The sequence below is a fragment of the Pseudoliparis swirei genome, chromosome 1 (genome assembly GCF_029220125.1).
Source record: "Pseudoliparis swirei isolate HS2019 ecotype Mariana Trench chromosome 1, NWPU_hadal_v1, whole genome shotgun sequence".
Lineage (NCBI taxonomy): Eukaryota > Metazoa > Chordata > Actinopteri > Perciformes > Liparidae > Pseudoliparis > Pseudoliparis swirei.
In genome coordinates, this window is record NC_079388.1 from 15255929 (window position 1) to 15270069 (window position 14141).

The 14141-nt window shown below is 45.4% G+C and overlaps 3 protein-coding genes across 3 annotated transcripts; all 3 read left to right on the plus strand.

Moving 5' to 3' along the window:
- Window positions 1-1318: 1318 nt before the first annotated feature.
- Window positions 1319-4631, plus strand: LOC130195292 (uncharacterized). The gene is made up of 2 exons (XM_056416747.1): window positions 1319-3411; window positions 3494-4631. The coding sequence occupies exon 2, from the start codon at window positions 3769-3771 to the stop codon at window positions 4531-4533; it is 765 nt and encodes a 254-aa protein (XP_056272722.1). The 5' UTR covers window positions 1319-3411; window positions 3494-3768; the 3' UTR covers window positions 4534-4631.
- A 1777-nt stretch (window positions 4632-6408) lies between these two features.
- Window positions 6409-7739, plus strand: LOC130196100 (uncharacterized). The gene is made up of 2 exons (XM_056417968.1): window positions 6409-6538; window positions 6614-7739. The coding sequence occupies exon 2, from the start codon at window positions 6889-6891 to the stop codon at window positions 7639-7641; it is 753 nt and encodes a 250-aa protein (XP_056273943.1). The 5' UTR covers window positions 6409-6538; window positions 6614-6888; the 3' UTR covers window positions 7642-7739.
- An 856-nt stretch (window positions 7740-8595) lies between these two features.
- LOC130196316 (uncharacterized) lies at window positions 8596-10209 on the plus strand. The gene is made up of 2 exons (XM_056418346.1): window positions 8596-9024; window positions 9102-10209. Exon 2 carries the CDS (start codon window positions 9377-9379, stop codon window positions 10172-10174), a length of 798 nt encoding a protein of 265 aa, XP_056274321.1. The 5' UTR covers window positions 8596-9024; window positions 9102-9376; the 3' UTR covers window positions 10175-10209.
- Window positions 10210-14141: the final 3932 nt, after the last annotated feature.

The following is a 14141-nucleotide window of genomic DNA, read 5'->3' on the forward strand; positions in this document are numbered from 1 at the left end:
AAAAATGAATTGGCGATGAGGGAATCAGAATCAGAAATACTTTATTAATCCCTTTATTAAATGTGTTTCGGTTACAGTTGTTTCAATTGAGATTGACAATATATATAAATATGATAGAGAACATTTAAATATAATTATTTATGTAAAAATAAGTGCAATGTAGGACAATATGACAATAAATATAGAAAAATGGAAGAAAGAAAATATGTTGACATGTAGTATGTATACTACAATAGAAAACAATACATTAATATATATTAATTCTGAAAAATAAAATCTATGAATGAGTGTTAAAAATGGGCAGAATAAATAATACTAATTGTGCTAAATAATATAGAATGTGGTATTCTTAAAACATAAATATGACCAAAAGTGTAGTTGCATACACCAGTGTAAAAACCCAAAAGAACTAGGAGGTAAACATTGAGTTTTAACATTTGTTAAATGACACCACAGTAAAGGAATGATCGGCTTCGTGTGGGCGGCGAGCCACAATAAAGAGAAAAACACGTGTTTCCAGATTGGAGGGGCTCAGCGTGGACACGGCCTCCAGCTGTGCCCGCCTGCATCACGATGTCCCCCGCGTCCTGCACAGCTCTGCACATGCATTAGATGGCGATGCTGCATTTGCCCTTCTCCTCCATCACGCTCCCCCTTAGTGGCTAAAAATACATCTTGCCCTGCGGGAAGCTCGTGAGTTCTGTGAGACCTTTACCGGAGAGAGAGGCTCCTCCAATGAGCGCGTCTTCTGCTTGTGGACGGGTCAGAGGTCAGTGCAGATCCAACAGCGGATGTCCTTCATCGGAGGAACTATCTGCTCCGGGGAGAGCAGCATCGTGGCAGGAAATGTGAGACGTGAAGCCGGAAGATTTGGATTTGAAAAAAGAGACTTCATACGCAAGGGGAACAGAGTGGCCTACTTTGATGAATAGAACTCATTTGTCTTTTTTATTGATGTTACCCTCCCATGTTTAGTGTATGTTTTCCTTTATTTTTATACTCGGAATGCTTCTCCTTTTTTCTGTGATCAAATCTTTTATTGGTTTTCGAGATATGCACATGCAAAGAAAAATATGTACACATTGTACGTACATAATGGTATTCAGACAAAAACATAAAAATAACAAGTACAAATAAAATATAAAAAATAATAAATATGAATATATATATATAAATACGGGTATACATGCAAAAACCTGCATAAATATTGACATATATATGCACATACTTGCATACCCCAGTACATACACACTCACATACATAATGTAAATGTGCCCCCCTCCCACTGTTGGCGACACCCACCCCCCTAATACATCTCCAGCTATTATAAAAGGGAATGTATTATATTATGTTACAATTACATTACAATTATATATATTGTTGAATGTTGCTTAAAGCCGTGGACCAGGGTAGGATGGTTTTTCTTTAGCACCGTGTATTCTGGCTATTGATAGTTCCATATTCACGATGGTAGCTAGCTAACCACCGGGGTTTCGTAAGAGTGTGCGGGGGACTCCATCGCATTGCTAGCATTTCATTTATTTATTTATTTGTATTTATTTATTTATTTCCGGAATGCTTCTCCTGATTCCAATGGAGGACTTCCACTTGCTTTTTACGTGCCGCTCATATGAAAGTTGATAAGCGTAATGGAAAAAGAATTCAGAAGGGAGGAAACTGTTCCTGAGAAACAATCCTCTGAGCTATTTCCTCTCACAGGAAATTGTGTCTTTGATCTAAGCCACCACGCTCATCTGGTCATCGCATGCGACGGTGTCACTCGGCGGAGAGGAGGAAATTTGCTTCGGCTGCTGTGGCTCACGCGCCGGTGTGAATGTTGAACACTCAAGTGCCAGAAAGATGAAACACAAGATTGTACATTTTTAATATTGCCGGGTTCAAGAAGGGTACCTGATGAAGGCCCGTACAGTTCTAGGGAAAAGTAGCGTCTGTTTTCTTTTGTCGTCTCGTTGCATCGCTCTTCTTCGGGCAGCGGGGCAGTGCCACTAATGAACATTATTGACCGAGCTCAGTGTGGAAGGAAGAGTCTCACACCTGCCAGACGACCAGGGAGTGCGTCTCTGTGCGTGCGTGTGCGTCACCGACGGGGCGAGAGGTCATTCTCACGCGGCGCGTCTGACCTGGTCCCAGATCAGTTCGAATAAACACAGGAAGCTGACGACGCCACGCTCACATGCGAGGATGACATTGCGAATTTGTGCTTTATCGTTCCTCGCTGCTGTTTAAACGTCATTCAAATGAAATGAGGATGCACGATGAGGAGATTGTGCCGTTGGTTTTTCCAGCGTGTGATTTATATCCTGCAAACAGAAGCTGGAAGCACGCTGATCTCGATGTGTTGTTTGTCAGTTAGGGTCGACTGCATCGTTACCGCAGCGCGCCGCCTGGGTCTATTCAGCGTCAGAGGGCACAGGAGCGATCATTAATAATATTAACAAGGCCGTCAAGACTAATACGATCTCTCTCAAGGTCAGGCTGGATGCAGACGGGAGACATATCAGCGTGACAAAGTGGGAAAGAATGTGTGAAAAAGCTCTTTCTAGCAAACTAGCAAAAGCTTTTACCCTAAAGTTCTTTCTATTTGAACACGTGATTTAAAAACAGAGAGATGGAAGGCAATACGATAATTAAACAGCACTTGAAGTGGCCATTTGTTTTTAGAAATCAAATAAAACTAAAAATCAAATTGCCACTGACGCACCGTGGGGGGTGTCGGAGTTGACGCAGCCAAAAAAAAAAAAAAGTCAATTTTCTGTATGTTATTATTCTGATCATTTATTTCCTAAACAAAAATAAAAAAATAAACAAAATGCTGACACTTCCTCTCTGTGCTGGTTTAAAAAAAAACATATGCCACCCTGGTGCATGCTGGTCCTGTGTCTACCCACATCTACATGTAACCACAGGTGCCCAGTGTTACCCAATCAGTGAATCCTAAAAATAAATCAATTTAAATCACAATGAACTAAACTAAACTATAAGAAAAAAGTTATTCTAACATATCAAAATATAACCTAAATAAGTAATGAATAATCAATATTACTTTACGATAAAACTAAATAGTAATGTCAAAATAAATAGCTCCAACAGCACTGTTTTCTGAGAGTCAGACTATACCAGCCGGCACCTGTTAATCAGGAGCGATTGAATGCAGGTTGCTATAAATGCTGCTGCACCCACAGAGCAAGCAGCGTCTTGGGTTGTTGTAGCGTTGAACACAGAACACAGAACATGCCTTGTGGAGTTCATTTGGGGTAAGTCTGAGTGCAGTTCTTCTCAGTATTTGTTTAGTTTGTGTACAATTTCTCACTGGATGTTGTTTTTCCTCCAGGATCTTGCTAGTTTGCTTAGTTCAAGCAGAGCATGTGCGTTGTCTGTGGGCTACACAAGGTGAGCAACACACACACACGTCGCTGAATTTGTGTCGGTGTGATTTACTAGCTGTAGATTTATACTCTTGTTTCTCTTGCAGCTCAGAAATCAAACCGCAACTCGTATGTTGGCTTCACGCAGCAGGGCAGTGGATATGGTGGAAGCGATCCCCAGACTGGACTCAGACGGGCCTCTGGTTCTCCCGGCTCCGCCCGGAGCAGCGGCCTCTACGCACACGCCGTTGCCAGTAGTTCTAGGCAGAGTTTTCCGACCAGCGGCAACAGACAGATTATTTCTCAACCGGCTAAAAGTGTCTATAATTCGGTGAAGTTGGTGCAGAGCAGCACGGAGTCTAAACCTAACCGGCCAACGAGTATGTTGAGACGAGAAAATGTGCACAAGATGCCCCAAAAAAGCTTAAGCGCCCCTTCTGCTTCTATTGCTAGCGGCGGGTCGCTGAGTAAGTACGCCCAAAGACCGACCAGCAAGGCGAGAACGTGGCCAGTCCAGCAGGGTACCCGCAGTACGAGCACCCAGCGGTCCAGCGGTTCTGAATCTCTTCTGGGTCCAAGAGGAAGCTACTCCTTCACACCCTCCTCTCGTCAGACGGCCGACGCCGGGCTGACGGGTTATTCTACTTCTACGAAGTCTTCTCGCCCGGGCGCCGTCGGGCCACGCAGAATCCCCGTCCGGACGAAAACCTCAGCTAGCGCCGCCGCTAGACGGGTGTCTTCGCGGCGTGGCTCTGCAGCGTCGACGCCTTCCCGTTTCTCCTCTCTCCAAAATAAGAGCACGAGAAATAACCCCGGCCAGACTGGGGCTCGGAAACCGTACTCGAGCGGAGTGGGTCCCGCCTCCCGGACCTCTGGCCAGGGCGTTGCCCCGAGCACCACCCATTGGATCCCTCGGCGCTTTGGAGGCTACGCTATCAGACGGCTGAGAGGACCTGCTGACCAGAGGGAAGTTAATGTCGGCAAGCCGCCGCAGCATCGGGCCTACGTGGCCCCCCGGCGCCCGTCTTCGCTGCAGAAGCCGGCCTACGTGGCCCCGTGGTGCCCGTCTCAGCAGCGGGACTACACGCTCCCCTCTGCATCCAACAAGCAGCAGCTCCAGAGTGATCATCCAAAGGGCTCGTGTTAGAGCGTCAGGCTGGGACATAACGTGTAGTTTCTAAGCTATCAGTGAGCTGCAGCAGGTCCTGGGATGAATGGTTTTTTAAATAAAAGCTGTTATATTTACATCTTGTGTTGTGTCTTGACTCGCCTCTTGGTTGTGTTGCACTAGTAAAAGCCCAGCATGTGTGTAATCGCTCTCGACTTGGAGCCATCTGGAGTGTTAAAGATCAATTTAAATGTTTTTCTCTAAACAAACTTCACGTGTCATCTGGAAATGCTAGGTCTCAATGTTCAGCCAGATTCTGGAGACTCTGGCTGGGGTCAAAACCAAAAATGACAGTTTTCTTTATCTTGCATCTTGTTGTATAATCTTCTGTCGGCCGAGGTGATGAAGAATGTTGGTGATGAAAAGATCTCCGCGGACACTGTCTTGTTGCTGATATAATGCAGTTTTATTTCAGAAAGAAAACGCGTCTAAACAGACGCCTAGAACGACTGGAGACTTTCAGGAATCGAATTGAGAAAGTCCAATGATCAAGCATTTTTAAACAGGTTATATAGACAAAGAAAAGAGGCGTTCATGTTAGAATCTATAGGCTGGCAATGGTTACGAGCGGGCTTATAGCCCCCACCCCACATGATCTCATTCCACACGAAGGCTCCTCACCACAGAAACCTTGCGAGCCTCTGGGCCCATATCTATATTTATGGCTACCTTTAATAGCTGTAATGCAAAATACACTACAATCTCTATCACGTTTACCTGAAATACATCTGTGAAACCTATTAGATGTCCTTGCTTGTGAAATAAACTTCGGTCCAGTGAACCACCTCCTTTAGACTTGCGTTTTGGCATTTTTGGCTTAACGCATTTCTTTTCAATTTGTCTGGAAATGAATGTCCCTGCAGTCTTCAGTTATTTGAGGATTGGCAGGATTTACTTTTGTTAATCACGTGCATGCCTTGATTTTACTCGGACGATGGGATTCTTCTTGGTTAGAAAACGGGTACGAACAAATCTGCTTAAGAACACGTCACAAATCAGGGGCGGCTGTAGCTCAGTGGGGTAAGGGGGTCGTCGGTTCGATCCCCGCTCTCCCCTTTAGTTGCAAGTCGAAGTGTCCATGAGCAAGGCACTGAACCCCCAGTTGCTCCCCGGGCGCATCACTGCAGCCCACTGCTCATAATAACTAAGGATGGGTTAAATGCAGAGAATACATTTTGTTGCATGTGGACCTGTACTCTGTGCAATGACAATAGATTGAATCCAAAATCCAAAAAATCTCAATTACTCTTCTTAGGACGTCTCAAAAACAATTTTAGGAAGATTTTTGTGAATGAGACCCAATGTTGATGAAAGACTTGAGGACAATGGATTTATGGGTGATATCAGAACAAAATCCAGAACCTCATGTGAGATATGAGAGAGCAAAGTTGTCAATGGGCGTTGTCGATCACATTTGGAACATAAAGTAAGGTACACTGTATTTTTAAATGTATCTGAATTACTGTGCGGAGGGTTAGAGTAACACCATGAAAGCACCCTTCAATCATAAAACAGAGCCATGAGGATACTCATCAATATTGGGTTCATGGAACACACAATCACACTGTTTTTAAAGAAAGTCTCTTTATACTTGACAATCTTGATTAAGTTGCATTGTTGAGTCCTGAGAGGTGTTCAGTGGTCTGCTGTGGTGCTGCAGCCTCCAGCTGTGATTGGCTGGTTGACTCTCAGGTGCACCAGGTGACCCATTAAGCAGTGATTGGATGCAGGTTGCAATAAATGCGACCTCTCTGCTTCACACACACATACAGAGCAGCTTCAGGGTGCTTGGGTTTCTGTTGCTTGCATTGGAATACAGAAATGGCTTGTGGAGTTCATTTGGGGTATGTTTTTTGTTGCTGCTCTTTTCAGTGTTTGTTGAGTTGATGTACCATTTCTCACTGACTGTCTTGTTTTCCCTCCAGGATCTTTCTAATTTGCTTGCTTCAAGCAGAGCATGTGCGTTGTCTGTGGGCTACACAAGGTGAGCAACACACACGTCGCTGTATTTTATCGGTGTGATTTACTAGCTGTATTTATACTTTTGTTTCTCTTGCAGCTCAGAAATCAAACCGCAACTCGTATGTTGGCTTCACGCAGCAGGGCGGTGGATATGGTGGAAGCGATCCCCAGACTGGACTCAGACGGGCCTCTGGTTCTCCCGGCTCCGCCCGGACCAGCGGCCTCTACGCACACGCCGTTGCCAGTAGTTCTAGGCAGAGGTTTCCGACTAGCGGGAACAGACAGATTATTTCTCAACCGGCTAAAAGTGTCTATGATTCGGTGAAGTTGGTACAGAGCAGCGGGGAGTCTAAACCTAACCGGCCAACGAGTATGTTGAGACGAGAAAATGTGCACAAGATGCCCCAAAGAAGCTTAAGCGCCCCTTCTGCTTCTATTGCTAGCGGCGGTTCCCTGAGTAAGTACGCCCAAAGACCGACCAGCAAGGCCAGAACGTGGCCAGTCCAGCAGGGTACCCGCAGTACGAGCACCCAGCGGTCCAGCGGTTCTGAATCTCTTCTGGGTCCAAGAGGAAGCTACTCCTTCACACCCTCCTCTCGTCAGACGGCCGACGCCGGGCTGACGGGTTATTCTACTTCTATGAAGTCTTCTCGCTCGTCCAGCCCGGGAGCCGTCCGGACGAAAACCTCAGCTATCGCCGTCGCTAGACGGGTGTCTTCGCGGCGTGGCTCTGCAGCGTCGACGCCTTCCCGTTTCTCCTCCCTCCAAAATAAGAGCACGAGAAATAACCCCGGCCAGACTGGGGCTCGGAGACCGTTCTCGAGCAGAGTGGGTCCCGCCTCCCGGACCTCTGGCCAGGGCGTTGCCCCGAGCACCACCCATTGGATCCCTCGGCGCTTTGGAGGCTACGCTATCAGACGGCTGAGAGGACCTGCTGACCAGAGGGAAGTTAATGTCGGCAAGCCGCCGCAGCATCGGACCTACGTGGCCCCGCGGCGCCCGTCTTCGCTGCAGAAGCCGGCCTACGTGGCCCCGTGGTGCCCGTCTCAGCAGCGGGACTACACGCTCCCCTCTGCATCCAACAAGCAGCAGCTCCAGAGTGATCATCCAAAGGGCTCGTGTTAGAGCGTCAGGCTGGGACATAACGTGTAGTTTCTAAGCTATCAGTGAGCTGCAGCAGGTCCTGGGATGAATGTTTTTTTAAATAAAAGTTGTTATATTTACATCTTGTGTTGTGTCTTGACTCGCCTCTTGGTTGTGTTGCACTAGTAAAAGCCCAGCATGTGTGTAATCGCTCTCGACTTGGAGCCATCTGGAGTGTTAAAGATCAATTTAAATGTTTTTCTCGAAACCAAAACTTCACGTGTCATCTGGAAATGCTAGGTCTCAATGTTCAGCCAGATTCTGAAGACTCTGGCTGGGGTCAAAACCAAAAATGACTTTTCTTTATCTTGCATCTCTATCACGTTTACCTGGAATAAATCTGTGAAACCTTCAATTAGATGTCCTTGCTTGTGAAATAAACTTCGGTCCAGTGCACCACCTCCTTCAGACTTGCGTTTGGGCATTTTTGGCTGAACGCATTTCTTTTCAATATGTCTGGAAATGAATGTCCCTGCAGTCTTCAGATTTTCGAGGATTGGCAGGATTTGCTTTTGTTAATCACGATCAACTGGCGCATGCCTTGATTTTACTCGGACGATGGGATTCTTCTTGGTTAGAAAACGGGTACGAACAAATCTGCTTAAGAACGTCACAAATCTCAATTACTCTTCTTAGGATGTCTCAAGAACAATTTTAGGAATATATTAGTCAATGAAGCCCAATGTTGATGAAAGACTTCAGGACAATGGATTTATGGGTGATATCAGAACAAAATCCAGAACCTCATGTGAGATATGAGCGAGCAAAGTTGTCAATGGGAGTTGTCGATCACATTTGGAACATAAAGTAAGGTACACTGTATTTTTAAATGTATCTGAATTACTGTGCAGAGGGTTAGAGTAACACCATGAAAGCACCGTTCAATCATAAGAAAGAGCCATGAGGATACTAATCAATATTAGGTACATGGAACACACAATCACACTGTTTTTAAAGAAAGTCTCCTTATACTTGACAATCTTGATTAAGTTGCATTGTTGAGTCCTGAGAGGTGTTCAGTGGTCTGCTGTGGTGCTGCAGCCTCCAGCTGTGATTGGCTGGTTGACTCTCAGGTGCACCAGGTGACCCATTAAGCAGTGATTGGATGCAGGTTGCAATAAATGCGACCTCTCTGCTTCACACACACATACAGAGCAGCTTCAGGGTGCTTGGGTTTCTGTTGCTTGCATTGGAATACAGAAATGGCTTGTGGAGTTCATTTGGGGTACGTTTTTTGTTGCCGCTCTTTTCAGTGTTTGTTGAGTTGGTGTACCATTTCTCACTGACTGTCTTGTTTTCCCTCCAGGATCTTTCTAATTTGCTTGCTTCAAGCAGAGCATGTGCGTTGTCTGTGGGCGACACAAGGTGAGCAACACACACGTCGCTGTATTTTATCGGTGTGATTTACTATCTGTAGATTTATAATCTTGTTTCTCTTGCAGCTCAGAAATCAAACCGCAACTCGTATGTTGGCTTCACGCAGCAGGGCGGTGGATATGGTGGAAGCGATCCCCAGACTGGACTCAGACGGGCCTCTGGTTCTCCCGGCTCCGCCCGGAGCAGCGGCCTCTACGCACACGCCCTTGCCAGTAGTTCTAGGCAGAGGTTTCCGACTAGCGGCAACAGACAGATTATTTCTCAACCGGCTAAAAGTGTCTATGATTCGGTGAAGTTGGTGCAGAGCAGCGCGGAGTCTAAACCTAACCGGCCAACGAGTATGTTGAGACGAGAAAATGTGCACAAGATGCCCCAAAACAGCTTAAGCGCCCCTTCTGCTTCTATTGCTAGCGGCGGTTCCCTGAGTAAGTACGCCCAAAGACCGACCAGCAAGGCGAGAACGTGGCCAGTCCAGCAGGGTACCCGCAGTACGAGCACCCAGCGGTCCAGCGGTTCTGAAGCTCTTCTGGGTCCAAGAGGAAGCTACTCCTTCACACCCTCCTCTCGTCAGACGGCCGATGCCGGGCTGACGGGTTATTCTACTTCTACGAAGTCTTCTCGCTCGTCCAGCCCGGGTGCCGCCGAGCCACGCAGAATCCCCGTCCGGACGAAAACCTCAGCTAGCGCCGCCGCTAGACGGGTGTCTTCGCGGCATGGCTCTGCAGCGTCGACGCCTTCCCGTTTCTCCTCCCTCCAAAATAAGAGCACGAGAAATAACCCCGGCCAGACTGGGGCTCGGAAACCGTTCTCGAGCAGAGTGGGTCCCGCCTCCGGGACCTCTGGCCAGGGCGTTGCCCCGAGCACCACCCATCAGATCCCTCAGCGCTTTGGAGGCTACGCTATCAGACGGCTGAGAGGACCTGCTGACCAGAAGGAAGTTAATGACGGCAAGCCGCCGCTGCATCGGGCCTATGTGGTCTCCCGGCGCCCGTCTTCGCTGCAGAAGCCGGCCTACGTGACCCTCCGGCACCAGTCTCTGCTGCAGAAGCAGCCCTACCCGACGTCCGTTTCTGCAGCAGGCCTACGTGGCCCCCCAGCTCTCCTCTGCATCGTACAAGCAGCAGGTCCAGAGTGTTAATACAGAGGCCAAATGGAAGAGGGCCATGCTGGGTCTGGAACAGTAAAATGTTGTGTCTAAGGTATCACTGGGATGATTTTTAATAAAAGTTCTTGTATTTACATCTTGTGTCCTGACTCACCTGTTGGTTGTGTGGCGCTGCTAGAAGCCCAGCATGTGTAATCACTCTTGTCTGGGTGCCATCTATTTAAAAGATGTATTTCAAAATGCCATGTGTGAGTGATCTGTAGATGCTAGGTCTCGATAGTCAGCTAGACTCTGCTGGGGTCAAAGCCCAAAAATGACCACGCCTTTTTTGTTATCCCTAAAATGTCAAGGATGGATGTGATGTTCATTGTAATCTGGGAAGAGACCAAGGTGTTCAGAGATGGGGCTCTGGGTTGAGCTCGGTTTAGCCTGGGTTACTTGAACTTTAAAGTCCCTGGTGAACTTGCTCTGCTGCCTCTGCAATGACATCTATTGCATTTTTGCTGCGCTCCAGAGGGTTCCACCTCCTGACTGCACAGGATTGCTTGCATTTGATTTATTTTCTGGTCTAACGGCAGTAAAATACCCAATCTCTGCACACTAAGCTATGATTTGTAATCTAAAGGTACTTTTAAGCCTTGTGCACTGAATAAGTAACGGTAATTATCAGTTATTTGTAAACTAGCTTAATTAGTTTCCCCAGAGTGAAAACTTTTCCATCAACATTTGGATATTGAAAGTGAAATGTTTGCATCTAATCATAATCTGCTTTATTGGCCTTGTGTATACATGGAATTAGTCATATATCATATACAAAATATAAAAGGCATTAAAGATCGATCATAAACTAAGCATTAACATATAACTAGTATGTACAATATACATTGAATAAGAACAATGAATTTGTGATATTGGTGCAGAACGATGGAAACAGTGCAAGTAGTGCAGATTCCTTCTCTTAAGACAAATTATGCATGTAGTGAGCAATAATAGCCGTAACACCACACATATCAGTTAATAGAAAAAGTGTTAACAGCAGCAAAGCGATATATATATAATAAAAGCAGTAATATAAATAGGACTCATTGTGTGGGTGTCGGGCAGAAAGCACGACCACGTTCATATATACAGTGCATCCGGAAAGTATTCACAGCGCTTCATTTTTTCCACATTTTGTTATGTTACAGCCTTATTCCAAAATGGATTAAATTCATTATTTTCCTCAACATTCTACACACAAAAACCCATAATGACAAAGTGAAAACTGTTTTTTGCAAATTTTTGCAAATCTGTTAAAAATAAAGAACGAAAACATAACATGTACATAAGTATTCACAGCCTTTGTCATGACACTCAACATCTAGCTCAGGTGCATCCTATTTCCACTGATCATCCTTGAGATGTTTGATTGGAGACCACCTGTGCTGAATTCAGTTAATTGGACATGATTGAGAAAGGCACACACATTTCTATATAAGGTATCACAGTTGACAGTGCATATCAGAGCATAAACCAATCCATGAAGTTCAAGGAATTATCTATAGACCTCTGAGACAGAATTGTATCGAGGCACAGATCTGGCAAAGGGTACAGAAAGATTTCTGCAGCATTGAAAGTCCCAATGAGCACAGTGGCCTCCATCATCCGGACATGGAAGAAGTTTGGAACCACCAGGACTCTTCCTAGAGCCGCCCAGCCAGACTGAGCGATCGGGGGAGAAGGGCCTTAGTCAGGGATGTGACCAGGAACCCGATGGTCACTCTGACAGAGCTCCAGCGTTGTTCTATGAAGAGAGGAGAACCTTCCAGAAGGACAACCATCTCTGCAGCACTCCACAAATCAGGCCTGTTTGGTAGAGTGGCCAGACGGAAGCCACTCCTCAGTGAAAAGCACATGACAGCCCGCCTAGAGTTGGCAAAAAAGCACCTGAAGGACTCTCAGACCATGAGAAACAATTCTCTGGTCTGATGAAACAAAGATTGAACTCTTTGGCCTGAATGCCAAGCGTCATGTCTGGAGGAAACCAGGCACTGCTCATCACCTGGCCAACACCATCCCTACAGTGAAGCATGGTGGTGGCAGCATCATGCTGTGGGGATGTTTTTCAGCGGGAGGAACTGGGAGACGAGTCAGGATTGAGGGAAAGATGAATGCAGCAATGTACAGAGACATCCTCGATGAAAACATGCTCCAAAGCGCTCTGGACCTCAGACTGGGGCGACGGTTCATCTTCCAACAGGACAACGACCCGAAGCACACAGCCAAGATAACAAAGGAGTGGCTTCGGGACAACTCTGTGAATGTCCTGGAGTGGCCCTGACTTGAACCCGATTGAACATCTCTGGAGAGATCTGAAAATGGCTGTGCACCGACGCTGCCCATCCAACCTGATGGAACTTGAGAGGTTCTGCAAAGAAGAATGGGAGAAACTGCCCAGAAATAGGTGTGCCACGCTTGTGGAATCATACCCAAGAAGAAGTGAGGCTGTAATTGCTGCCAAAGGTGCTTCAACAAAGTATTGAGCAAAGGCTGTGAATACTTATGTACATGTTATGTTTTCGTTCTTTATTTTTAATAAATTTGCAAAAAACAGTTTTCACTTTGTCATGATGGGTTTTTGTGTGTAGAATGTTGAGGAAAATAATGAATTTAATCCATTTTGGAATAAGGCTGTAACGTGGAAAAAATGAAGCGCTGTGAATACTTTCCGGATGCACTGTATATATGAACGTGGTCGTGCTTACTGCCTGACACCCACACGAGTCCTATTTATATTACTGCTTTTATCATATATATCGCTTTGCTGCTGTTAACACTTTTTCTATTAACTGATATGTGTGGTGTTACGGCTATTATTGCTCACTACATGCATAATTTGTCTTAGAGAAGGAATCTGCACTACTTGCACTGTTTCCATCGTTCTGCACCAATATCACAAATTCCTTGTTCTTATTCAATGTATATTGTACATACTAGTTATATGTTAATGCTTAGTTTGTGATCGACCTTTAATGCCTTTTATATTTTGTTTATTTGTATATGATATACGACTAATTCCATGAATACACAAGGCCAATAAAGCAGATTATGATTAGATGCAAACATTTCACTTTCAATATCCAAATGTTGATGGAAAAGTTTTCACTCTGGGGAAACTAATGAAGCTGGTTTACAAATGACTGATAATTACTAGGGCTGTCAATCGATTAAAAAAATTAACTAATTAATCGCACATTTTGAAATTCATTAATCGCGATTAAAAGTAGTTTTTCTTCTTTTTAAAGACCAAACTTCACACAGAGCTGTGTTTTCAAAGAGGCTCCTACCTATAAAGTGCCAGCGAGGTATTTAATATTGTGGATGATAAATTGTTTCTTCAGTGAAACATCCAGATTAGTAAAAAAAAGAAGTATATTTGAGACCCCATTGGTCCTGTCATCTTTACCACTGAACAGCAGCAGAACCAGTGGCCTTGGTAACTGACTGACATTCAAATATGTCACGTTCACCCTCTGGAGGCTGGGGGCATTTTCTCCATTTTACAAAAAAAATTAAATTCACCTTTTAAAGGCGTTTTAATGTGACACATCCCCACGTGTTCTACATCAAACATTCCAGAATAATCTCAGCTCTATACAATGAGGCACATTGGTCCTCGCGCCGTATTCTCTGCTCTCTGACTGATAGGCTGCTAATGAGCCTCACCTGTGAGGTGGGAGGTCCTTTGTGATTTACTGAGTGTTCATTGGTTGTTTTTTTCGCAAAATGTTGACAGATAAACGGATTGACAAATCACAGTGAAGGTTTCGTGTGACGAGATCTTTCCGTCGCCCCTCCGTTCCTCTGAGGGGGAGACGGGAGGAAGGAGGAGCAGGAGGAAACCCGACTGTTTCATCCACGAGTTTAAACTGATTTCTGCTCCTTATTTTCGTGGAGAAATGTTTGAAAAACGGAAACTGTCAAACCCTAGGCTACTGCCGCAGTTTGACTCAGGAGTGTA